This window comes from Cyprinodon tularosa, unplaced genomic scaffold (genome assembly GCF_016077235.1).
Source record: "Cyprinodon tularosa strain WSP-4 unplaced genomic scaffold, ASM1607723v1 ctg271, whole genome shotgun sequence".
Lineage (NCBI taxonomy): Eukaryota > Metazoa > Chordata > Actinopteri > Cyprinodontiformes > Cyprinodontidae > Cyprinodon > Cyprinodon tularosa.
This window is the reverse complement of record NW_024038976.1, coordinates 502719-530116: the sequence shown is the minus strand read 5'-3', so window position 1 is coordinate 530116 and position 27398 is coordinate 502719. Positions and strand designations below refer to the sequence as shown.

The window sequence follows — 27398 nt, the reverse complement described above, 5'->3', positions numbered from 1 at the left end:
CTTGGGTATGATACTGCACCTCTCAGAGCTGCACTTATATCCTGTATTCTTCACTAAATCAAGTATACATAAATCTATGAATTGAGCTTTTTCATACATAATATCAAATACTGTATCTTATTTCAATACTACTTAACTCCTGTGTTTTTTTTCTTTTTGGTAGTCTACATGGATATGGAGATCATGGTCATTAAGTTTGGGAGGCCCATAGTTAAGTTAAACTGGTCTTCTACACTGCTGTTCCTGACAAAAACTTTAAGTGGAGAAAATGTTTTTAAGTGAGAAAACAGTGATCAATGACTGGTTACAAATGTTTATTTTTTACACTGGAAATATAAAACAAGTTCTTCAATAACTAGTTAAGAAAAATCTTGTTTAAAAAAACCTCTACTTTAATATGGTTATAACTCCAACCCTGTTTGAACACTTTTACTTTTAAACATCTCATTACGGGTGAAGTCAGACCAAACGGGGCCCTGGCATTTTGGACAATTCAGGCCCACCACCTTTATAACTTGCACCTTTTTGGGACATTTCTCATCTATAATCTGCAAACCAATAGCTGCAAATCCTGAATCATTTGATTAATTCTCAATTTATATTATTCTTTGTATATGGCTGATCATTTTTTAAATGTTTGTGAAATCTATTACAATAAGTGCAGTCTTTCTATTTTAATAGTAGAAATTTACAACGGAGGTTAACTCTGGGAAGAAAAAAAAGGGTAATAAAAATAAAATAAATCTGCTTTAAAATCTAGTAAAGTATCTTATAGAATACCCATACCTCAGGCTTACACCACCAGATACTCTCACAAAGAGTGTAAAAGGTTTTTAAAGTTTAATTTGTTAACCTATTTGGATGCATAATCATACCTCTAGTACATTGCACCTACAAACGTGTGTGTGGGTGGGTGTGTAGGTGTGTGTGTGGGGGGTGTGTGTGTGTCTGGGGGGTCTGACTGAAGTGGCAACGGTCAAGGACAATGTGTCTGGAGGTAACTTTGTTATGGGAGCTGTGGAGACTCTGTTATCGCTCTGGCTCCATTAATTCCAATTCATTTTAGCTGTGTGATAACTAGCAGCGTCTACATGTCTGTGCTCTCACAAATCAGTATGCTGTGTTTCCAGATAAAGATTGAAGTCTGCTGTGGGAGGCTTCCTTTCCCCGTCTGTTCTCATGAATTCAGTAAGAGCACAATTGTGCTCCTTATTCTACTCTGGTAACATAGTCATTGGCATGTTTTAATTAACAAACACAAGTGAAAAAGGGAAACATGCAGGATTCTTATTTTCTCTTACATTGAAATTAAGGGATTTGTTTGTTTTGTTTCTGTGTGAAAACAAAGATATATCTTACAGACTGAAGTAAAATATTCACAACCAGACAACTTTCCCACCACTTGGTTCTATATCTAACATAAGTCTTTTTTCATATTTTGTCAATTTTCATCTACAAGCCTCAATGTAATGTGTTGAGATTGTATTGTTTAGACCAAAACCAAGTAATGATTTGAAAAATTAGTTTTTACATATTTTACAAATAATAAAAAAATCCAAAAGAATTACTTGTGTGCAACCACCTTTACCCTGATTGTGTTGTATAAAATACAGAGAAACCAATTTCTTAAGAAGTCAGCTAATTAGCAAATATGTCTCTTTGTTTAGTTTGAGAACATTTAAAAGAACAAAAAACTGCTTTATGACCACCAAAAGGTGAACAGAACAGGAGCAGGATGTGGTAAAGCCTAAAGAAACATGATGGAGGCAGCATCAAGCAGTAGGCATAGTTGGGGCTGGGATGCTGAATAAAGCTAAGAAAAAGACGTGTGAAGTCTATGAGTCTGATACTGCTCCATAGAGCTGTGATTATGGGGCGTGTTTTGAACGAACCAGGAAAAAAAATGCCTCTGCACTCAATTGGACAGACGTACAACCAATAAGAGCAACGGAGTGCGTGACGTATGTTAAGCAACGCATAGTTGTTGTCAACAAAAATCAAAGCGTGCAGTTGCACACCTAGAATAAGAAGATGAGCCTTGATCGCGTTTCTCTGTTCCTCTTTTAAAATTAAATTGCTGTCGATATCTTTTAGAACAGACCTAATAGCAGAATCTACTCACCTCAACTCTCCGACGGCAGCCATTGTTGTTGTCACCCAAGCGCGCTTTGGTCACGTGGTTGATTATGTTACTGTTGATCATCTGTCCATCATAGTATAAAGCCCGCCCTGACAATTTGATTGGATCGCCTGACAGTGGGCGATAATACTCGCGCTACTATGGAGCAGAGCCAGACTGAACTTCCTGACCTCAAACCTTGTGGGCGGGACTAAGTTCGGAATGGCACCCAGGCTATTGTTACGGTATATGCTGCAAAAAACTGGACACTGGGGAGGAAATTTCACTTCAAGCAGAGCAATGAGCACAAAAATACTTCAGGAACTGCAATTAAAAGGGAATTTTCATGTATTTGAATGGCCATGACAAACTTTAGGCGTAAAGCCCCTGTCACACCTTCACGATTTAGCCAGCCACCTGATGTATGGAAAATCTGGCAAAAATGCTGGCATACGTTGGATAAGTTATGCATATGTTTTTTATAAGTTATGAGCAAACTGAAGTAACCTGAAACACGCTGGCACATGTCGATATACGGCAAGATCAGCAAGAAATTTTGAACATGCTCAACATATCCTGACTTGTGCCAGAGTTTTCCATACGTGGGGCATAAGTTACAGATTAGTTATCTGATTGTTGACATACGTTAAATGTAAGTTAGTCATAAGATGTTGTGTCTAGTTTATCCAAAACCTATGAGTAACTTGTGCGTAACTTATGCATAACTTATCTCCTTATCAAAGTATCTAACATGATCCAGACGACCACTGAATGCGTTTCTGACTTACACCTAATGTATAATGTCGCATTGGCAGGGTTTTGGAAAATAAGGGGTTTCACAGGAGGAAACAGTCAGTTCTCCTCCAAACTTCATCCCCATCATAGGGTGAGCGTGAAGGTGAGTGTCATGGGTCCTCACTGCGTTCATGCCCCCGACCAACACACTTCCTAGCAGACATGACGTTGAATCTGCTGCGACTGCAAACCTTCTTTCTTTCTTTTTTTTTTTTGGCGGGAAGTAAACAGCAGCTAGTTTAATACGCAATCAAAGACATCTTTTTATGCAGGCCGGGCGCCTCCGGGCACATTGCTGCCCCCCTCAGGACACTGGCTTGTGCATCATTTAATGGGCATTATGCTGATGTGTGTTATGAATAAGTTAGTCTGTCGTTGGACATATGCTCTGGACCCTTTATGAATACTCTATGTATACGACCAAAATTGAAAAATACATAGAAAGTACAGTGTATGCCAGCATTTTAGAAGATTCTAGGACGTCAGGCATACGCTGGCTAAATCGCCAAAGTGTGACCAAAGGGGCCCTAAGTTTGAGATAATTAAAAACTGATTTGCATAATACAAATAGACACATTTCATTCAGTGTATATGTGTAATTCTAGTAGAAACTTACCTCTAAAGATTTGACATTTCTACTGAAAGTCTTTTTTGTCCCAAGACAGTCGAGTATCAGCTTTTAAATTGTAATTTGTATAAAAAATTGTTCACCAAATACTGTTTTAATTTCACTGCATGTGTTGGTCTTTACATTAAAGGTTAAAAAAGATTCCATGGTTAAAAAGTTCCATAGGTACAAAAACTTCAAAAAGCCATTTTAAACAGGCACAGTTAAGAATGGAGGGGCTTTTTGGTAGCATCTGTTCCAACTGCAGCATAGATTGTAATAACAATCTAAAAATAGATATGTGGTGTCTAGCACCAAAGTCAGCAAAAATCCTCTCATATACATTTCAGCCCTTTATGTTTGCCTCAGGTCCAGCAGGTTGAGCTTCACAAAATCATACTCAGGCTGACTGTCTTTATTCTGACAAAAAAGAAAACCGAGCTAATGCTTAGGGTCCATTAACCTCTGTCCCACAGTCACAGACAGCAAGGTAAAAAAAAAGGGGACAACAGTCTGGTTGTGCACTGGTATAGGTCAATTTACATAATTATTTCGAATAACCTTTCTTTTCTTTGACATAAATAAACAGATCTTTTAGTAAAGAAAAAACATTCAGGAAATGTTTCTTTGTGTCAAAAGTGCAAAAAATATTTGACAAAAGTTAATTTTTCTTAAGGATGATCCAATAGCTCCTGGCCCTATAAACTGAATAAAATACAACCCAATGGCTTCCAATGAACATTTGCCAGAACGCATAGTTTCAAAACAGTTAACAGAAATTAAAGCTCCAGTGTGTATTTATTACAGGGATTTACGACAGGAATGTAATATATTATCCATATGTATGTAATTTATTATCAAATATGAACTAAAAGTCTCAATCTTATGTTTGTGTTGACAACTAGTAGATGGCACTGACAATTACACACTCTAGCTTTAAATTACACCCAATTAAGATATACATTACAAATTATTAAGCTTGACAACAAATACAAAAGGTGACAAAATTAAACATGAATCTCTTTGTCAGATTTGATTTGAAATATAATTTTAAATATACTTATTGCAAAGAAAACACAGATCTGATTTTGATGCTCACCACAGTTATAAATGGCACCTACCATCTGTCAAGGGTAACTAATAATATATATAACTTGTATAACAAACACAGCTAGGAACATAATAACTTGCTGATCAAAATTTATTTCAGGATTAAATAAGCAAATTTTGAAAACTTGTGATAATGTATTTTGAAGAATTATTATTTTTTTTTTTAATAAACTACCATTATTTAAATGAAATAATGTCTAATGTTTAAAGCAATCCCTGTTCTTGTAACGTTACTCTTCATATCAGATCTGTTCAGCATGAGAATTTTTTCCCCCACTATTCTGTTTGTATGAGTTCCCTTTTTCTAAAGAGAGGAAAGGAAAAAAGATGTAACATTTGCAAGGTCAAAGGAGGAGTTTCTGTTGTGGGGAGGGAAAACAGTTTAGTTTCTCACACTTGGAGGGAGCTTGCTATGGGGTTTTCTTAGGGAAAAGGAGGATTAATATCAAGAAAACATTTAGCATTATTTACCACTAATAAAATCACAGCTTTAAGTCCCACTAGCCTTCAAATACTGAATGGATTGGGTATTTATCTTCTCCTCCGTTTGGCGTGAAAGGCATGAAGCATGAATTTCCATGCAAGAAGAGTAACTTTGCCTGCCATCACACCTCTGTGTCTACATCAGCGGGTAGGTAATCAAGCATGGATTTCCAGTTTTCTTAGATATTGCCGGTTTTTCTGAAATGCTAACGTCAGTTTCTGCTCTGGATTTAGATTTCATTTCAAAAAGTGCTAGATGAGGTCCATCTTAAGCACCTTTCAAGGAATAATTTAGTTTCGGATCTACTTATGATTTTTGTATACATCTATCCAGTAACTTTGTTTTATCTTATCTTTACACGTTCCAATTTCTCTGTTTTCTAGAGGTAGTTTTACATATAACTCTAACTATTGCTTAATATATAACTCTGACTGCTGAAAGTTATCTTGGATGTTGTAGCAAATAATGGTTTTTAGGGTTCTGGTTAAGAAATGTGATGCCTGTTTTTTACTCCTGCCTTGTAAAAGCTGTTTAATTTCCCTTTTGACATTAAGCATGACTACTAAGGATTCTCCTAAATTGATACAAAAAAACTCAGCTTTTATCCACCCGACGAAACTCATAATTCCCTCCAGCAGCAACTTTGATGCGCAAAGCTATACGTAACCGGGCTCCATAATTGCTACATGATGACCTTTTTCAATTATTTATCTGCCAATCTATGTTATTATATCTCTCTAGCTATTGCTTTCCACTACCTTGTAGTAGAGATGGTAGGTTTGCTACCATAGGCTGAGCTGGCAATACAACTGCCTGTGGTCGTTATAAGCAGCAGCTGGTTGTGAAGCCCTGCAGGAATCTGAAACCATCATTTTTTCCAGTGTTCTAACATGACTGGGGAGAAGTGTGGGGGGATAATTCTGATAGTTGTCTAAGTCCAGGCTGGAGGCCAGCTCCTCACCTTCTCACCACGAAGTGACAAAACCACAGCTGCGAGAGTGTGCTTCAAGGTTCAAACTTAGGAGGCTAATTGGCAAAATGGCACACACTGTACTGCCCTTGAGATAAGAAGGTCTAATGGAGGAGTTTGTATTCAATGAGACTATATTTAGTGCCATGTGGTAAGTATCTCACTATACAGTACTCTGACTTGTCGGGCTGACTTTACAGCAGGTAATGTAGCAATGCTTTGCACCATGTTTCACTCATCGGCTCGGCCAGACGTTTTGTCAGATCATCAGATTAGATCACTGGTTCTTCTGGGTGTCTATTTTTGTTTTGTATTTTAACTGTGGGTTGTTAATGCTTATAGGTATTCAAATTAGAAAATTACCATGACTTATCTTGGCTTACAATGTACTTATAAACAATTTAAGATGGATGTAGCCTCTCTTTACTTAATCAATAACTCAATAGTTTCTGAAATGTTCAGGCTCAAAAGTGTTGGAGATGGATATAAGATAAAATTCCCATTACTTTGAGTCATTACTATGAAGTCATATTACAGAATATATTTGTTAAATTTAAAGAAAAAAATATGTTTTTGTCAGTTGTAAAACTTTGCACAAGTATTCAAACAGCTTTTCCACATTTTGCCACATAACTAACATTACAGCATACAATTTTTAAAGAATTTACTGTATTCAATTACCACTTGATAGTAAGGAAATTGCAAAGTGGAAGGACAATTATGCATTTTTAGATTATTCATCAAATAAACTTCAGTTTGAGGTGAGGACATTTTTTTTTTTACAGCTACAAGACCTATGATTTGCGTAACTAAATACAGCTTTTGTTGTTGTTTCCCCATTCTTCCTTGAAAAATATACGTTTTAAGATTTTTGGTCTGGACTAGGCAATTGTTACACATGAATATGCTTTTATGTGAATAATTTCTTTGTAGGTCTGATTGGTTTAGGTTTGTTGAACACATGGAAGTGAAGCCTCTTCTTCAGTGTGAAATCTTTTGCCACCTCGTACCATACCTCTTTTTTTTTAACCATTTTTTTCCATCGGAGAAAGGCAGTTCCATAGTGCAATGTTTCTTTAAGAGTCATACTGTGGAAGAGATTTGTTTTTTAGGATTTTCTGCTTTCTACCAAATAGAAAGTCAACTTTTCTAGCTCTCTGAATGATCTGTATGCATTTTCATAATCTTTGAAGTTGCTGTTTTGCTGATCTCTAACAAATCTCTCAGGTTTTCACAGAACAGCTGGATTTGTATTGGAAACAAATAAAACACAGCTTAATGGTGTATTATAAACAATTCTCTATCATTTGAATTGAAGTATGAATACTTTTGGAGCCCACCATATTACTTACTGTACAATTATTTTGTGAACCATGGTTTTAAAATCGTTAATAGCAATTCATGTCATAATGCTTTATTATATTTAGTTCACATTAGTGGTGCATTTGTGATTCTTTATACAATGTCTGCTTAATATGTAAAAGGTCTTTGATAACCAGGGGACCTTTCCATCTGTAGCACTAGCTTTAGCTGGATTTGGCTGACTTGTTGTCTACTTTGTATGCTTGGACATGTAAATCTGTTGTAGTCTATCCACACTGGCATGACTGAGTATGAATGAAATCTTTGTTACTGCATCATGTAATGCTGACATAATTTAAACAGGATAATTGGACTATTTATTCAGCTCAAAGCTTTGCTTATCTTGGAATCTGTTCCTGAATGTCCGAATGAAAAGACTGACAACTATTAGGTTTTGCATGAAAAGGTCATGCTATTGTATGAAGAATCTCTTCGATAACTTTTCAGATTTTCGAACCAGTTTGACCATCTCCTTAGCAAATGATCTTGAGTTTTTAGAGCATTTTAAAGAAAACCTACCACTGATTGGTAAGTTGTACCAGTGACTCTTGCTGCTCTTACTGGAGGAGAGAAGATGCAAGTGTGTGAGTCGGGTACCCTAATGATGCATGTGTCTGCAGCTGCAAAGTGCAATGCTACCAGGTTTTGCCATGCAGCTTGATAAAGTGGAAACACAAAGAGTGAGAAACTCTGTCCCTATTATGTTGTTAATCAAAGGGAGAAAAACTTTGCAATGGTGAGGACTCAGTTTGGCTCTATGGTTTCAAAGCTTACCCAGGCACTGCAACATTTTCTGCTCCAACATGTAGTAGATAAAAAATAGTTTCTCCATATTAGTGATAATTTTTTACATTCTCAATTATCATTTACATGTTTTACTGTGCTTTATGAAACTAATATAAAGTTGATGAGTTTTAAAACGTATTACATTTAATTCCAGACTCTAGTGTATTTAATAATTTCAGAACATCTCGTTTACATTTTTTGTTGGCCTGGTTGTGAAGAGTTGCCTGTTGCCTGTTTGGAATTTTGTCTAAATAAAAAAAATTTTTTTCAGGTCATTAAAGTTTATGATGAAAACAACACCAGCAAAGCTGTAGAAGCTCCAACTGATGTCACTGCAAGGGACATATGCCAGCTATTTGTCCTGAAAACTCACTGCATTGATGACCACAGTTGGACGCTTATTGATCATCTGACCCAGCTGGGAATAGGTAAGATTTCTTTCTTGTATCTTGTATAGGGCTGCAACTAACGATTATTTTGAAAATCGATGAATCGGACGATTATTTTTTCGATTAATCGATGAATCGGACACAAAATATTTTTTTTATATTAACCTCTTTATTCCAAAATAAACATTTTAGACAGAACAAACAAGCACACAAGTACAGGTTTCTCATTAACTGTACTGGTGCTATATGAAAAATAAATGTTTGTGTTAAAACTATGCAAACTTACATGAGAAATGTAGCTGTACATCCACAAAATATAGGGTACTTTGTTTCATAAAGCGCAAAAAAAGACATTTTTGTTTTTAAAAGCCCCTAAGGGGTTCAAACAATAGGCCCCCCCCATTTCAACAAATGAGTTTTTTTTAGACTAGAAGAGTTCTGCCTTTTAAGACAGGAAAGTATAGCAGTTAAAGTTGCTACTTAAGAAAATACTTAACCATAGAGATAAAAATAGCCCTGTGATTCAAATTATAAATTGTATTTGGAATAAAAATGAGAGAACTAGGGGTGTTAAAAAAACACATCCTCCAAAGACAGATATTTACATGGGAATGTGGCAGATAATTAATTGACATATTACTGATCTTGCTGGATTTTATTCTGCTTTACTTCCATAAATTGCAGGATCTTCTTTACTTTCTTTGCCAGAAGATTTAAACTTTAAAAGCCTTGCCCTCATAATTTGCAAATTTATTTATTTATAAAGAAAATATAAACGCTGCTTAAGCTAATTCAAATGAAATTAAAAGTAAAATAAGAAGCCAACCTTATCACTGTCTGTAACCTACTAACAAGCTAAGGAAAGCATCAGATGAGCTATCTGAGAAACTAACTTACGTTTCCCCACTTTAAAATGAAACAAACATGGTTACTCATCCTGCTGATCAGCTCTCTTCACTGCCATTGAAGGCTCCAACGTGTTTTCTTTTCAGGTGCTGCGTCATAACAGTGGTGCTTCCGTGCCATGTTCATTTGTTTTTTACAAAAGTTGCATGTTACGACTTTTTTCACTTTACAAAGCGCAGGCTATTTTAATTATTGTGATCAATTTGCGCCGTCAATCCCGGGGCATGCGCGCTTCATTTGCAGTCTGGACGCTGAGGGTAAACTCCTCACTAAAATCCTGCGGCTCTGACTGCAGCGCTGAGAGGGATTCTTGTGGGAGAGGGAGAAAGGCGTTGGGATGGGGGAGGCGCCCCACGGCAGCAGCTGCCGCTGGAGGACAAGAGTAGGAACGATACATGCTTTCACGTAAGAGTCTCCAAAAGCCGCCAGTGACACCGTAAAAAGTCGCCAGATTTGTCGCTAGTCGCTTTTTAAAAAAATAGTCGCTGGAGGGGTCTGAAAAGTCGCTGAGTTGGCAACACTGCAACTGCGGCGCTGACTCGCTCCGCCATATTTTTTTTTCTTCCCCGGGATGACGGCGGCGGCGGATGACGCATTAATCGCGCGACACAACTAATCGATGATTAAATTCGTTGCCAATGCTTTTAAACGTCGATTTTTATCGATTTTATCGATTCGTTGTTGCAGCCCTAATCTTGTACGCTCTGCTGTCTGTTTTTATTTAATATGGTGGGAACCAATGTTGTGTTTTTACTAATTAAAAAAATGTTGAGTGAAGGCAACTCCTTGTTGCAGATACAAATTTCTCTTGGAGGACGAACATATGAGATCTAAAAAAATACAATTAATCCATTATTTATTCCTTTTATGCTACCTCATTAAGGTTTTTGGTATGCTATTTGTTTGAAAAGTTATTACTTAAAAAATTGCAATTACTTTGAAAAATTTTATTTTTTTAAAAACTCAAAACACCTGCTTGGGCTGATATACTGCAAATAGGTAGACCAATAATAATCTAGTAAAACAAGTGTGCTTTATTTAGAAACCTTAAAGGAAACATTGTGAGAGAAGAAGAGAAAAAAAATCTTTTTCCAAATGTTAGGGATGTGCACCTTCAGGCACCCTTATACCTCTATTAGCTTTTTAAATTATCTTTGATGATCTACAAGATCTGTGGTTGTTGCTCACATGTGGCTGTTAATATATATTTATTTTTATGTTTTTTATAAAAATATGCTACAATACTAAAGTACAGTCTGTTTTTCTTTGCACCAAGACTGCTCTCCAGCTGGATTATTTTATGCAGGTCTGAGCAGACATTTCCCCCCCTAAACAATATTACTCTACTCATGCTGTTTCTCACAGTGCAAATATGTTTCATGCAAAAATAATCTCTCTTTATCTGTCATTATACAGATGCCTCCTTTGTGGCTACAATAGCCACAGAAAGTTTTGCATGTGGGTTTGTACCTGACTTTGAAACTTAATAATTTTAGATGCAAAGCCTACACCCTCAATCATTATAAGGTTTGAAAAACAACTTTGCAGGTGGTAAGTATTTTCTGTGCACATGCTCTGTCGATACATTTAAGCAGCTTAGTCATGGGCAAAAAAAAAAATGCATGTGCTGCTAAGTGACTTGCACATGTAAATTTGATTGCACCTTATATTAAAATATGTACATAAAAAGATTGTCTTACAACTTTTGTAGTTCTTTTTAATTTATTAGTAAAAAAACACCTTGCCAAAAGTTAAAATTGCTGACACTAAATCAGAATTGTCTTCATTCAGTAGCTGTTTCCATACTGAAGAGTTTTGTTGTTGTTGCTGGGTAACGATGACTATTGAACGTTAGTTTTTTGGTGAATCTCTAAAATAAAGACATTGATTAAAACATTATTTTCATATACAGTCATTTTTTATGTCAGAAATGTGCTTTCTGATAAGGCCATACAAAGAAGTAAGGGGACATATTAAACAATGTATTGAATTAATCTATCAACCTTTTGACCTTTATTTTTAAATAACCAATAATTTTCCATTGAGAATATTTAAACTTTTCAAGGCTGCACTTTTAAAATGATGAAATTGTCCATAAAGCTGTTCCGAACAAAATTTCTTTTTGTTTTACACTTGTGTAAACGAAATGACAAAATCTGTCTAAGTCTAATAATATACCTTTTTTTCTGTAAATGGTTAGATGCGTGTTAAAAACTATCTTTCATTAAACTGTGAATTTTGTTCTACCCCTGTGTTTTCCCCAGAGCGAACCATAGAAGATCATGAATATGTAATGGACGTGCAATCAGGCAGAGGGATGGACACAGACAGTCGGCTGTATTTTAGGAAGAATTATGCCAAATATGAATTCTTTAAGAAACCCCTGGTAAGTATGTCAAATGATTTTACTAAAAATGATCAAGCTTTTAGACCAGTGGTGTTTTTTGTATGAATGGCAAACTGGACAAGCTTGTTATACAGTAAATTCCGTTTTGGGACATAATGCTGTAGTTTAACACAAAGCAAATAAAATTGTTTCCTGTTTCCTGGCAGCAATGAAGGAACTCCCCATGACCTCTTTTTGACATAGAGTCACAAGACATAATTACCTGAGATTTTTTTTTACCTGGGTGAAAGAAATACCAGGTAATTTGCGTCTTTGTTTTCACTGATCTGACAAGCCATGAAAAAAGTTTTGTAAAGGTTGACAACAAAACTGCATTGTACCTTTAGTCAATCTGATAGCGTTAAAAAGAACCAAATGCATCACCAGCTCTCCCTGCACTTACCCTGGCATAACCTCTGTAGCCTAGCAACTGTAATAGCAAGAAGCACAGATATGAAGCTGTGGAAAAGGATTTCTAACTTTTGATCCATGTGTTTTTTTTGTTTACTAATCCTTCAGGAACTTTATCATTTGTACCATTGTGACAATCATTTCTTTAAAATAAGAGAGTTGTTCATCTTCAAATGTACTCCCCAGCTCTCTCTTAACACATTAAAGTCAAAATAAAACTATCCTGTTCTGAAACCTGAAATTTAATCTCAGCCAAATTGATTTGTTTAGAGACAAATTGAATACTGAAATACACTAAACAAAACCATTAGAAATCATCTGGCTAATTTATAGCTGTGTATCCATCACTTATTGGATAAAGCTAGTAAGAGTTTAAAAACAATGTGCCAGGAATCAGCTATTTTCTTTGGATGCTGGAAACCTCATAAACATTGTGATGTTTGCATATTTGTATGACAGGAAGTCTAATTTGTTAAATTTAATGACATCCTATACTGTTCTCATCATCCATTGACCTTGTATTTGAGAGTCCCTTTTTTAGCTCACCACTCATAATCCCAGGCTAATGTGGAAGTCCTATCCTCTGACCAGGAACTTTTATCTAGTGAAGTCTGTCCCGGGGAAGTCAAAACTACTCTGGCGTAAACGTGTCAAAATGCATGGAAGGCTTTTAGTATTGTAGATCATGACTAAAAGTCGTGGAAACAGAAAAGAGGCTGTAGACACCTACTGTACGTTGGATCATTGGTAACTTTAAGGATTTGTCATGACAGACAAGTGTTTTTTTTGTAGGTGCTTGTTCACCCATTTCTAATGCCACCTTAGTAGCCCACAAGCCTTTATCAAAAACTGCCACTAGGTCACACACATTGTATCATAGTCAAAAACATGAATTAATGTCAAACAAATTTTGCTAAATTCAATAGGACTTTTTCCCAGATCACATGGTTTCCATCTCCACGGAAACTAATGACATCGTGGATCATTCTGAGCTCATTGAGGTATGAATCTTTTTCTTAATGCACAACTCTGGTTTTATTACCAGGGTAATGATGATATATGGATGGTCAAATGTTTCTCTATTCAAACAGACCTTCCTCAAATCCAGCACTTGTCCTGAGATCCATGGCCACCTTCATGTCAAAGAGCAAAGCAAGAAGTCCTGGAAGAAGTTCTATTTTGTTTTACGGAGGTCAGGGCTTTACTTCTCCACTAAGGGGACTTCCAAGGTTGGTAACGTTAATAATTAGGTCATAAAGAATGAATTCAAGTTTTTCACTTTTTTTAAGTATATTTTAATTATTAGACTTTTAAAAAGTCTAATTTAGTTCTAAAATGATTCCATTTGTATGAAAGGCTTTTAGTTTTATCTAGATTGTGTGCAATAAGTCCAAAGAAGCGTCAAAACGGCAGTAAAGAATTTGCATTTGGAAAACTGTTCAGTATGCGATCAGTTGATAATTAGCTTAATGGCTGCATGTACACCAAACACGTTTTGAAAAAGACACCAAAGCAGGTTGAGCTTGATTTTTCTGAGGTCAGCTACAGTGGAAACCATACTTTCTTTGCTGCTGACAAGTGAATCTTATAGGCTGCAGCCATGCTAGCACACCCACTTTTCAACTGCTTTCATTTCTTAAAACAGTGGGTCTTCTGTTGTTAAAGTACAGGTAGGTTTGGTATGACGTCTGTTTTGGCTATTCAGTCAGCACAGACATTAATGGCTGAAGCATTACTTTAAATAAGGAAGTAGGGACAGCAGGTCACACGAAAGCAGAACAATGAAACTCTTTCAGCTTTTTTAACTCAGAGGTATTTTTGACACAATGTACCTATTGATACTGTCATTTGTCTAAATTTATCTCTTAAATTATAAGTTTTATCTAAACACAAGCACAGACACAGGTGTGTTTCTTAAATAAAAATTCAGTTTATGCTTCACAATTGCGATTTTTCATATTCTCTTTTATAAGCATCTTTAGCTCTTAAGTCTGCACCTTATCTCTAAAGAAATGTCCTAAAGGGATTTTATTTATTAAAAATTATACTCCATTAATCATATTGACATACACCTAAATTAAAACGTCTAACACTGGCATATACAGTACATGTGTATTAAACTGAAACATGTCTCCATTCCTCATATCTTGTAAAGTTTTCCTTATTTTAAATCCAACAACCTGTTTTAAGACCGACCAACACCAAGTAGTGCATAAGTGTTAGGTTGACAAAAAAATTTCAAACTCCTATTGCAAATAAAAATACAAAAAAAAAATGGGACACCTCTGACACCACAAAAAATCCAGATCAGCCAATTGGCTCCAGAACTCACCTTTAAATCACGCCTGTGTATAAGAGGAGTTCAGAGGTTAACTATCATAGTACAAACCGAGGACCAAGACACACAGTAGAGAGACGACTGGAGATAATATAAAGCTCAAGCTATAAACAATTGATCTTAAAAAGCAAACCTACCACTCTTGAACAGTTAGACTGTGCAAAGGCTGGCTACAGGATGTATTATTTTAAAATGTTTCAAAAAGTCCCTCGTGTTTTTCTTTACACTGGACAGCTATGTACAACATAGTGTTTAATAGTAGAAGGACATTTGTGGTTGTACTGTAATATTATGAAATATGAAAAGTTGAAGTACATTGGAAATACTTCTGAAAAGTTATGTCTTAGGGTTTATCACATTGGCAGTTTCATTAATATTAGGATTTTCTAACAATTTACACAACATTTTTAACAAGACCAGCCATTTTTTTTTGCCTCAACAATAAGCTCTCTTTGCTGTACAGGAACCAAGGCATCTTCAGTTTTTTGCTGACTTCACTGACAGTGACATTTACACCGTTCTGTCTGCCAAAAAAACACATGGGGCACCAACAGAGTTTGCTTTCTGTGTTAAGGTAATAATTATTTGTTTTTTTTTTAAATGCAGTAAGTAATTTATCAAAGTTTCTCACACATTGTAATACTCTGTCTGTGAACATCGCGCTGCAGGCTACAAAGTGCAGTTCAGCTCGTGATTTGAAGCTGCTTTGTGCTGATGATGAGCAGACCAGGACCTGTTGGATCACAGCCATGCGCTTGTTAAAGGTTGGCTTGATGATGAATAACCGTGGCTCATGTCTTAGAAGAGGAATGCTGAGTCAGAGCTAGAATCAGATTTAGCTTTGGAAAGAGGTCAAGGGAAACTATTGAGTGATGCTGGATTAGCATTTCCTCTCGATAGATTCTGCATGTGTCTGTTGTTAGGATATCTGGTGGAGCAGTTTAAAGCATTAGTCAGTCACACTTCTTTGTAAATAAAAAACCAAGAGTCATTAATAAAATGAATTTGTCTCTCTGCAACACTAATGAATACGTTTGAAGATTACATGCAATGTGATATTTATTAACCTTCTTTATCTTTCAGTTTGGGATGCAACTTTATCAGAATTTCATCCAGCCTCACCAGAAGCAAAAAGCCTCACCAGTGGTAAGCTGAAGTGTTTGTTCTACAATTGCAGGTCATGGTTTGAGTATGCCTGCTTCTTAAGAAGCAGTGCAGAACGCAAGGTTTCTCAATATGCCAGTTTGTACAAAAACTGAAGTACTAAATATATGTGCAGTGGTTATCACTGGGGCCTTATGTAGGTCTTTGTTTTGTGTCCTAGCTATGCAGAACCGTCTTCATGGTGGTTGCATACTGGTAAAATTATCCCTACAGCATTTTGTACCTTTTTTTTTTACCCATCATTTTCATTTTATCATTGGGATGTTTTCTGGGGAAAAGTGAGATTAGAAAAGTGATCAGCAATGGCCAGTCTCTTTTTTATTGTTAAATACTAATCTGCCATTACTTAAGGTAAGTGAGGTTGTTACAACCTGGGGGAATTACAATTGTGCTCTCAGAGTAACCTTGGTAGGCCAGTGACTTTTGGATAGGTCCACCTCTGCTTTTCTTTATTTGTGCCTAGCGACTCACTGTGGTTTACTGACATCCAATAGCCTTAAAAAGACTTTGTAACCCTTTTGAGAGAGATAGATGTAAGTAACTTTGTTTTTTATATTTTTCCATACTTCATGAAAGTGTGTTACTTTTTGATATCATTTATCCCATCTGTGCTGTTCAGCAGTATTTATTTAAAAGTTTCTAATATCATTATTAGAATCATATGTAGTGTTATTCACTACGGATAATTCATAAATTGACAAAAGAGACATTTTTATACAGTATTTTCTTATCTAGGTCAAGATAATTCCGTTTTTAATAATTTCGGTTTTGTTCTCCTTATTTAAACCTCTTTTTGTACATACTGTGGTTTAATTGACTGATATGTGATATTAAAATATAAATAATTTAACCCTAACTAAAACAACAAAAAGTTATTAAAAGCTCAATTTTCATGTTACTTTCTTTTATTAGATCCCCTCCTAATGGGTTTTTCCTGTAACAATATATTTGGCCAAAAGATTTTAAATAAGTGATTGTCTGAACTTGAGTAAACTGTAGTTACCATAATATAAAATATTGCCATGTCGCATAAATTTCTGAAGATTTTATTATTATTATTGTAGCTTTACAAGCTGGTAATATTTTGTAGGCCTATTTCTGTTTTGATTTCTGTTTAAATAGATCAGTCTGCACAGACTTAAAAACACTTACTTTATACAAAAAGAAAAGCATGATATAAATTTGTTGGGCATGTAAGGAACCTTCTATCGTTTAAATGTGGACTTTGTCCCTCAGAATAGCCTAAAACTTTACTGAAGCAGCACACAAAATCTATTTATAGGTGATGGCCATGCTAGTGAACGGGCAGCCTTCTAAAAATACATCATGATCAGCTGCTCTCACATTTTGACAGCTCATCTGTTTTTTTCCTGCTGTCGTGGCTTCAAATACTTCCCAGCAAACATAGCCAAGAGGATTTGCTAGAAAGACTGGAAAGTATGTGAATCAAATAGATGCCAAGCAGGTTAATGACATTTTATGTATAGTTAACATGATATCTTTAGAAAAAATGCAACCATTTTTGATGGGTATTTATGGCATTTTATACCTTTCAGGAATGATATAGGAAGCTGTAAAATAAAACACAAAATTTGTTCATTGCACTTATTTACATTGTGAAGCTTAGTCAGAGGAATGACAATAAGTGTTGCAGCTGAAAGCTTTAAAGTAATCTTCAGAAGGACAATTTTCTTGACTCTGTAGTTATTTGAAGGCACTCTATCTATGAGAGTTTAAAGAGTAATACGTGTCCATGTGTCATTCTTTCCAAAGCCACTTTAATCCCTTTTCAATGGAGCTTCATGTCTGGAATTATCTAGAAATGATGAGGATGGAGTCACATTACACAGACACTAGGTGGCAATACAATGCCACAATGCAGGAAGCCTTTAAACTTTCCATACTCTATAGAGGATTTAATACAGAAATAATAATATTGATTTTATTTTGTGACCCATGTTTTTATTTGCTTCTTGGAAAATGTTGTTTAGAATATCCTAAAAAAAGAAAAATGAACTAATGTAAATTTTATTAAGTATCTATGAAGCAATTTGTTTTCTATGCCATTTCAGAGAAGCATCTCTGAGAACTCGCTGGTAGCCATGGACTTTTCTGGTCAGAAAACACGAGTGATCGAGAACCCTTCTGAAGCTCTGTCTGTGGCATTGGAGGAAGGCCTGACGTGGAGGGTGAGCCAAGGTTTTCACCTTATTTGTTCCCTCCGTCTGCTCACTTACTCTCAGATTCCACATTGGGGGAAGATGCAAAAGGGGACAAAAGGACTTTTTAAAACTCTTATTACTGTTTCAAACTTAGCTAAAAAAAAGTAAGAAGAAGTGTATGAGGGAGTAATCTGTTAGTTGAGGAACTGTCGAAATTTACAACTCAGTTGTGATAATCTTTTGAAAGGATAAACAGTATATCAGTGATGTTCTCCACAAAACTGGCTTTTATGAAAGAGTGGCAAGAAGAAAGCATTGGTTAAGAGACAGCCAGAAGAAAATATAATATGTAGCTTTTCACAGGCTATACATGAGATACCGCAAACATAGTGATGTATGACAGTAAAGTGGTCATTTGAGACCAAAATTTGATTTCTGGCCTTAATACAAGAAATGCTCTAAATGTTATCCATCTTATTTGACAGAGGTTGAGCTATTTTAGAAAATGCCACAAAACAGGTTTAAATTAGAGGCAATTATTCAGGAGTTCAGGAGTCTTTTTCAATTTGGTCTGCTTGTTTTAGAGCAAAGGATTTATGCATGGAATTTTCAGTCTCTTTTTTTGGTCACATGACAGAAGTATACATACTTTGGTAAGGACCTAATCAAAACCATTTCACAAAGCTAGAAGAGCAATTCGAGGGAGAAAGAAAACAGTTTAACGGCATATTAACATTATTGCCAGTTTTATTGTGGCCATAACTCATGTCTCCCTCAGAGGAAAAGCTGCCACCGTTTGAGTTGCCATGGGAGCCCCTCCTCCACACAGACTTCCGTTTCAAACCTAGGTATGTGAGATACTCCTTTATCTGCCTCATATATGTACACACATGAAATACAACCACTAATTCAAAATCATCATGCCTCAGCTATCCACTTGGTTCAGCCATGGTTCCATGGCAAAATGTCTCGAGACGAGGCTCAGCGTCTAATTATGCAGCAGGGTCCTATTGATGGGTAAATGGTCAACTCTTCATTTATATTTTCCTGCTTAACACCATTGGGATGCTAAAGCTAAGGTGATGTCTTGGTTCCAATCATCTAGTGAGGCTTTTTTTACTCCAATCTACTTAGAAAAGAGCAAGTGTTGCAGTATATATAAATGTATTAACTCTTAGACATATTATCCGCAATAGACAAAAGTGTACAGTATATTATTTACAAATCATAGCCATTGTAATTGCTATATTTTGTATGTAATATGGTTGTTGTTTGGTAAAATTCCAATGCTATGTTTTCTAGGGCAACTTAGACAATAATCTTTATTGTCGTCTCTGTTCATCAGACAAAGATAAATTAAAATTCCGTTGGTATTAATAGATTTCAATAGTTGTATTCTAATGCACATACTTCCTTTCTTCCTCTTCCAGAGTATTTCTGCTGAGGGACAGCCAAAGCAACCCGAAGACATTTGTTCTCTCACTGTGTCACATGCAGAAAATCAAACACTTTCAAATTGTACCAGTAAGTACATTTAACCATCTAAGTTGATCTAAGTTACTGTCTACTAATTAAAGGTTAGGTACGGATGCTTTTAAAAATTCAGAATGATGAATCAGATAAAAGGAAGAACAAATTATAGATATGTGTCAAAAAATATTTTAACATATTTATATTCAGAATATAGCTCAAAATGTAATGTTTCTTTATTTAGTGGCACAGTTTGTCCAGATCAAAATTGGTACGATGACCCAGAAAACACCACAAATAAGAAAATTAAAGATCTTTACAGACATTTGTACCCATTGAGTCATTTGAGGCCTTAAATCCAACAAAATAGAAAAATATGTTCTTCATCAAAATGGTTCTAGTATAACACTTCACAGCTTTGAAGGAGGGAAACTCGTCATGCAACATTTTTGTTTTCTAATTTTAACAATGCTGGCCATGTCAGTGAGTTAATCTACCATTCATAAAAAAAAAAAAAAGCATTTTACTATTTGGTGAAATTACTTCAGTATTACCAAACTTACTTTTGAATTTAAAAAGAGTAATAGATTTCAATGTTCATCTGGTCTTTTACTGTAGAGGGCTGGTGTTTGCCCTACTCCTTTACCTGAAATTTAGCCCAATATCAGCAATGGCTAGAGAAATGTTTTCCTCAGGTTTTAGATCTACTGATTTCATGGTACACTCATTTATTTCAAGAAACATTCATATTTTCAGGCTTCCAAATAACACAAGATAGGACATAATATGACCAAGTCATATAAAATAAAGGCAATTTAATTGCAATAGACCAAATACCCCATGTGGTTTTTCATAACTTTTAATGTTTTACTAATTTTTACCCATTTTAACTTAGTAACCTATAAAAAACAAAAACAGCATTTACATTTTTTTTGTGTTTTGTAGGTATGGGCTACCTTAAAATGGGAAAAGTGGAAAAACAAATCAGAAAAAAAGGAAAAGAAATGCGAAAGTGAGAGTCTCTCCAAATTAATGCCAAATTCAGACAGTTTTCTGGTGACAAATGAAAAGATACACTGATAAAGTCTCAGTAACATTAACACATTTTCAAACTGTCTTATAAAGGAGAATTATTTTAACCAACTTTAACACAAAAAAGCAAACATTAAGAAAAAAGTGTACTTTTTTGTCGGTTAACTAAATCTCAATAGAGTTTGATTGACTTTTAATCCAAGTCGCATTTCTCTCACTTTTTTCTGAGAACATTCCAGTGAGTTTCCTCCACAGTGAAGTACACTCAGTGAGGGAAGTGTAAGGGAATATTTTCTCACTAAGAAATTGGACACTACTAGTTGTAGAATTACATCCAAGCCCAGTAGATGGTGGTAATAAATAGCCTGTACACTTCAGTGATGTGTTCACCTACGTCATGTGTAAAAAAAAACCTGAGTCACAGCCCTCTGCATGGAAATCCTACCATATTCATAACTTCTCACCAAACACATGCATAATATTGAACAACAAGTAAATTACGAAACTTAAAAAGTCAATTTGTTCATTGCACTTATTTAAATTGTGAAGCTTAGTTGGAGGAATTACAGTAAGTGTTGCATTAATAGACAATCAATATAATTAGCTACTAAAACTTTTTGTTGAAATATCAGTTGCCAATGAGAAGCAAGGAATAAAAATAAATAATACAGTGCATCCCTAATGGACTCTAACAATTATTAAAATCAACACAATTTACTCCAGCTGTGACTACCAACTTGTTTCTCAATGGACTGTATTTTCTTGGCACCAAATACAATAGCAAACACATACTCAACACATTTCAACAATCCAAGCAACTCCAACCAAGAGGCCAATTCTACTTGAACTCCATATTTAATTAAATAGACTGGAGCTAATCATGACCACTAGCTTATTAATACCCCGCTAACAATAAAATCTATGAAATTATTTTCAAAATTCTTTATAACATCAATCCTGTGAAATAGCAAAATATCTTGAAATTGTTCCTTCTGCAATATTGAACCTGAAGTAACCCATCACCTATTCTTTACAAGGCCTGTAACCACATCCTTCATGAAAAGCAATAGAGCAGTACTTATCTAAAAAAAACAAAAAAAAACAAAAAACGCTTCAGTGAATTTTTGTTCCGTGTTTTCCTAAATGTTTGGAAACGTCGGGTCCAGCAGTTATATTACCTATTCCTTGGGCGCTAGTGACATTTCTGTGTGGTCAACCAACAGAGAAGAAATGTGCAAAACCAAAGACTGCTCCGATGCTTTTTTTGCCCTTATTAATCCACAAACTTATTACTCTGTTTAATGTATGTTGAATCATTTATTAAGACGACAATAGTTTGCATTCATGTAGAATTCTTTTTTTTTCATATGGATTGGCCCAGGAACTACGGAGATATTACTCATAAACCTGAAAAATCATGCCTTATGACTGTTAGAATGTGTGCACTGTGCAGTAAACCAGCGCAATGACAATTATGCATAACGTTATACCATCTATGCTGCTATAGTGACCGTTGCAATTCCACATATCAAGATAGAAATGGTGGTAACGTGATTTTGTTAAAAGCTGTCATACATAATCATACAGCGGTGAAGTTGGTTAGAAGCCGGACACTTGACACTCAAGCCCCTTATTTGTCCTCAGGAATTGCCATAAATCATTATGAATAGGTATTTTTTATACTTTTCTAAAAGATCTTTTGAAATATTGTTTTAAAAACATAAAAACAAAGATTGAACTGAAGATAAAGATTATATTGCTTTCATATTCTGTACACATAAGACCTGGCTCCGACATGTTTTGTGAGATAAAAGATTATGATTATTTCTGCCTCTAGGTCTTCTGGCTCACAAAAGGTAATATGTGACTGTACAGTAGTTGTATATTTGAGGTCATCATGTGATGCTTAATGAATGTTTATTTAGTATTGTTACAGTCTTGGGGAAAAGCAGATAAACATTTAAAATAACCTCTGCACAGAATCAACAGTTTGCTTTTTTTTCTTGGTTTGTTTTTTACACTTATGAATGTGTGTGTTTTTATGATCCACTTAAGGTGGAGGATGACGGTGAGCTGTTCTACACTTTGGATGGTCACACACGATTTACTGACTTGATCCAGTTAGTGGAGTTTTACCAGTTAAACCGTGGGATCCTCCCCTGCAGACTAAAGCGCCACTGTACCCGGATCAGCCTGTGAAATGGGCCCCAAGAGACCCCCATGCACCGCTCACTCTGGGTTTTGTTCAACACCCTTTTCTATCTTGTGCCTTTCAGAAGAAGAACTTTGTAGTTTTCACAAAGTGGAACATTTACCATCTTTCTTTTTCACTTTTAGAAAAACTCAAAATTTTAGAACTTTCAGTTTGCAAAAAAGATTGTTTTCTGGCTCCGTCACATTTTCTACATTTTGGGAAACCTGTTTCACAGACTGTAACCATGACTTATTGCCTTTTTGCTTATTGAGGCTTAGCATATACAGTGCTTAAGAGTTAAATTGTTTCATTTTACAATATCAGGGAGGGAAACTACAAACTTTAACTGATATATTAAAACCAGGAAAGGTTTTTGGTCTGCTTGTTTGGTTTGGACCATAAGCAGACTTCTTTTTTTTATTATTATTTGTGGTGTCTGTCTTTCACAATTTCCATTATGTTCAAATCTGCTATTTCTTAAAAAACGAAGCCAGTTGTGTGACAACCATTGCTTCATTTCAACAGCACTAAATAGAGCGAGACAGAGCACATACCCACAAATTGAGGATAGCTATCTTTAAAGTTGTGTCAGCTTCATTCTCTGTTGCATAATTATGCTGTTACTTGAGTTAAAAAATCAGTGTCAAGTAAAACTCATTTAACACATATTGTGCAATGTTCAGTTTCTAATTTTGGAACAGCTTTGCTGGATGCGTTCTGCAAGCCGAATGAGAATAAGGGATTTGCATCTCCTAACCCACGTAATGCTGGTAGCAGTTTAGCAAAGCAAAAGATGATCAGGCTTGACTTTTGTCTAACATTTACTACTGCTTCAGGTCTAGCTAGAGAGTCTCACCAGAAATTAACTGCATGGTACACTTTGGAAAACCAACTGATACCTCCAAAAGGCAGTCTAAGACTGGTTATATGGTCCTAATCAGGGTGTTGATGAGTCTAATCACACCTGCACAAAAGGTTTATACTAATCAGGGACATGAACTCTGGTCTGTTTAAACATACCAAATATGCCAGGTGTGAATATCCCCAAAGGCTGTTTAACATTTACATGCAATGCAAGAAGACTGAAACTCGGTGAAACTTTACAACCACAAACTTCTATGTATTTTACAATGACTTTTTTTCACGGAAGACCAACATAAGCTATCAAGACTATGAAGGAGGAAGAAACTGTGGTCCTATAGTTGTGGTTTGCAAGTATATTCATCCCTTTGTAACTACAGCTGTGAGCATCTGGGAAGAAGTTTCCACAAGACTTTAAAGATTAAAATCTTTTCCCATTGTGATTGACAATGGAAGGATTAATATGCTTCGATCTTAATGATTCCATTGTACTCGTGGCAGGAGATTCAGGGTCATTCTGATACTGGAAGTTAAACTGCTCTAGTCTCAAGTCACTTTTAGTATGAAATTGTCTGTAAATGCTGCTATTAGTGCAATGTTAAGTTTCTGCCAAACATACGTAGTGTTATCTATGTAGACCAAAAAGAACTTTAGTACATCATCTTTGAACATTTGCTGTGTCCCCTCCTATGCCTGCGTGTAAGACTGTTTATGGCTGTCCTTATGACAATTTGTGGAATGCACAAATTGGTGGACTGTTAATGGGACATTTGAGCAAAACATGACAATTAGTTGTCCCGTCTTCGGTTCCTACCGCCTAAGCTATGATCTCTGCAGCTCTTCCAAAGTTGCTTTGGGTTATCCAGCTGCCTTTCTGATTAGTGCACTTCTTAGCTGGCCTATAAGTATAGATGCATGGCCATGTGTTTGTTGGTTTTGTTCTACTAGATTATAATAGAATAGACTCTTTAGAATTGAATAAACTATTTCTAGGTTTGGATGATTAATTAAAATTATTTTAGACATTTAAAGTTTGGAGATTTTATGAGCTAACTGTGGCTTTAAACCTCATTATACATTATACCTGAACTCTTTGCTCTGTTACTTGGTCTTTATAATGCTGCTTGTTCACTAATATTTTTAAGAAAACCTCTGAGCCCTTCAAAGAACAATTGTTAAGTCAAATCAAACACATGTGGACCTTTTTTTTCCACTTATATGACCTCTGATTTGCTGAACATATGTTTTAATTTGAGTCATTTCCAGTACTGTTCCATCCCACTACTATTAGTATTTCATCTGCAAAAAAAGAACAAGATGTCAGAAACAAAATAACAAAGTTATGCACTGCTTTGTTTTGAGCTATAACAAAAAATCCTAATAAAACATCGAAGTTTGTGGTTTTAAAGTAGAAAAGTGAAAAGTTAGTGGTAGTTAGTATATTGCACTGTATACATTTGTGATTATACATCTGTCAAAAACAGATAATCAATTTCCCCCAAAAAACATGCTTAAATGGAATCATAGCATTCTGAAAAACACAGCTTCAGCTGTTTGATGAGGGCAGCCTTATTTTTCTTTTCATATCTTTTTGTTCTGGTATTTTTTATTTATTTATTTGTTTTTATTAATAGAAACTGCCCTCTCGGGAAAAGTTACTGTTTTCCTAAAAGAAACGTCTTTTTTTTTTATTATTTAGAGCCTTCACTTAGAACAAGAGCAACATGGTATATTTAAGAATTTGTAGATTCAAGCCAAAATATAGACAATAGGCGGAACTGATTTTGATCATAATGGAATCAGCAGTAATGTTAAAATGAATCCTTAGCAGTAACTTGAAGTTGTATGACTGCTTTGGCTCAGCCCTTAAAGACACATCATCAGATATGTTATATTTTTGTTTAAATTGTAGTATCTTAATAGTTCTGCTGAGGAAAAACTGTATCATTCATTCTTACTTTTTTTAAATAAACCTACATTATTAAAATGTATTTTAGGTCACATTTCTTATAGAGGTCTGTTTTTTTTCTTTTACTAAACATTGTGTCACTTACTTAATAACAAAATGGTTTGTGTAAACATCTGAAATAGACATACTTAATCCAAAGAGGTAATTGACTTTTTATTCATATCTTTCAATAGGCTACAAGATTGTGTGGCATTCCTTATAAGGTACATGGTTGGTTTTTAGATTGATAAAATATTGCAAACTCTTTATTGTGTTCTGTTTAACAATTTCACCAAGATTACATGACATAGCATCGCTGCCTCTCTTTAAGTTAAGTGAAAGATTTGTGTTCTGACATACTTCGGCAGCTTTGTATACTATAACATGAATAAGATTGGAACCTATAAGTTGACAGCAGGGGGGTGCTGGGGATCAGAGTTAGATCAGCTGACTTACAGATGGAAGATCAGGAGTTTGATCTTCTGCCATATGTTAAACTTTTGTTTGACAAGAGACTAAACTGAACCCCAAAAGGATTATGGTACGCTCTGTGTTACATTTCTGGCTAGGCTACCATTTCAGTGATGTTTTATGAGTTACCTAAACAAAGAAAGGTACTTAATAGGAAGCAGCACAGATTGTATTGGTCTCCAATTAATGAGCAGGGCAAAATTTGGCTTAGAAAGTTAGCTCAATAACGGGGGGGTTAAACATTACAAAGCTCAAATGTTTTTTTTTTAAATCTATAATGTAGTAATGATAGATAAACCGATTCCATACATGCGAGCTAGCAACTTCGACTAAACCAACTCATTACTTGTCATATTATTTTTTTGTTTTTTAATTTTTGTTTCCTGGCTGTATTTTACTACTGCCAATTACAAAAAAAGAACATATACTTTTTCAACACCATGAAAAACTTAAAGTGTAGCCCATACAGAGCATTATGTCGTTCTACAAAATTTGCTTTTCCTGAAAAATCTGTGTTCAAGATGTTATGGGGGAAACATTCATTTTTAGGAAGTAACAATATACTCAAATAATATATAATAACAATACAACAATATATTTAGAAGAGAGAATAAACATTTCTATTCAATTTTATTTTGAAAAATAAAAAAGGCTAGAATGAATGAATTGTTTGATCTTAATTAACTGCTTCAAATCTTGGTTCCAACACATTTTTCTATAAAATTCCATTCTTCTCCAGACTCTGATTTTAAGATATTTTAATGAGGTTTTTGCTAAAAACACAAATCATGAAACAGGGAAATTTTCCTCAAACTTTCAGTGTGATATAAGGTTATTACACCCCCTTTTAGCCTCATAGGTTACGGTAATTTAGGAAAAATCTGAGAATACAGATTCTCTGCTTCTCTGCAGTTTGTATACTTTGCTACCAATATTTTAGTTTTTCTTGCTTTTTTTTTTTAAGTGCAACAACATTTTAAAAATCCATTAAGCTTCACATGTCAGGCATTTTTATCTGACCTGTAAGATTCCCTGTAAGATCAGAAAAGGCAATGAGAGGGCTCTTTTTATTTTGAAACCAGTAAGTGAAAAATAGAAGGGTCAGATGCTACAATAAGTTTATGATAAGGCAGCACAAAGAGAAAGCATGTAATTTTATTAATAAACTTGACATATTTACAGACATTCCTTTTTTCTGTTTAATTGGTGGAAGAAAAAAATTGGGATATTTTTAACATTTTTTTTTTTTTCATTTTAAAGGCTAACTGCTTACATATGTAGACAATTGAAGACCTTACAAATAACCTGATATTTACAACATTACTGCATAAAATAAGCATAGTAAGAGTTGCTGTGATTAGTTTTTACATTTATATAACATCACCTTATTGTTCTCTGTTCAATATAAAGCTAAACAAGTCTCTTCTACTATT

The 27398-nt window shown here is 35.1% G+C and overlaps 1 protein-coding gene across 5 annotated transcripts in view; it reads left to right on the top strand.

Moving 5' to 3' along the window:
• grb14 (growth factor receptor-bound protein 14) overlaps positions 1-25545 on the top strand; it is a 38360-nt gene extending 12815 nt beyond the window's left edge. For all 5 annotated transcript variants that reach the window (XM_038289770.1, XM_038289769.1, XM_038289766.1 and 2 more), the window contains 12 exons: positions 8505-8661; positions 11793-11914; positions 13252-13326; positions 13417-13554; positions 15127-15237; positions 15332-15427; positions 15747-15809; positions 17900-18016; positions 18768-18837; positions 18919-19006; positions 19420-19513; positions 22547-25545. In XM_038289770.1, coding sequence (XP_038145698.1) covers positions 8505-8661; positions 11793-11914; positions 13252-13326; positions 13417-13554; positions 15127-15237; positions 15332-15427; positions 15747-15809; positions 17900-18016; positions 18768-18837; positions 18919-19006; positions 19420-19513; positions 22547-22690 — 1275 coding nt within the window. In that variant the 3' untranslated portion in view covers positions 22691-25545. The remainder of the gene's footprint in view (positions 1-8504; positions 8662-11792; positions 11915-13251; positions 13327-13416; positions 13555-15126; positions 15238-15331; positions 15428-15746; positions 15810-17899; positions 18017-18767; positions 18838-18918; positions 19007-19419; positions 19514-22546) is intronic.
• Positions 25546-27398: the final 1853 nt, after the last annotated feature.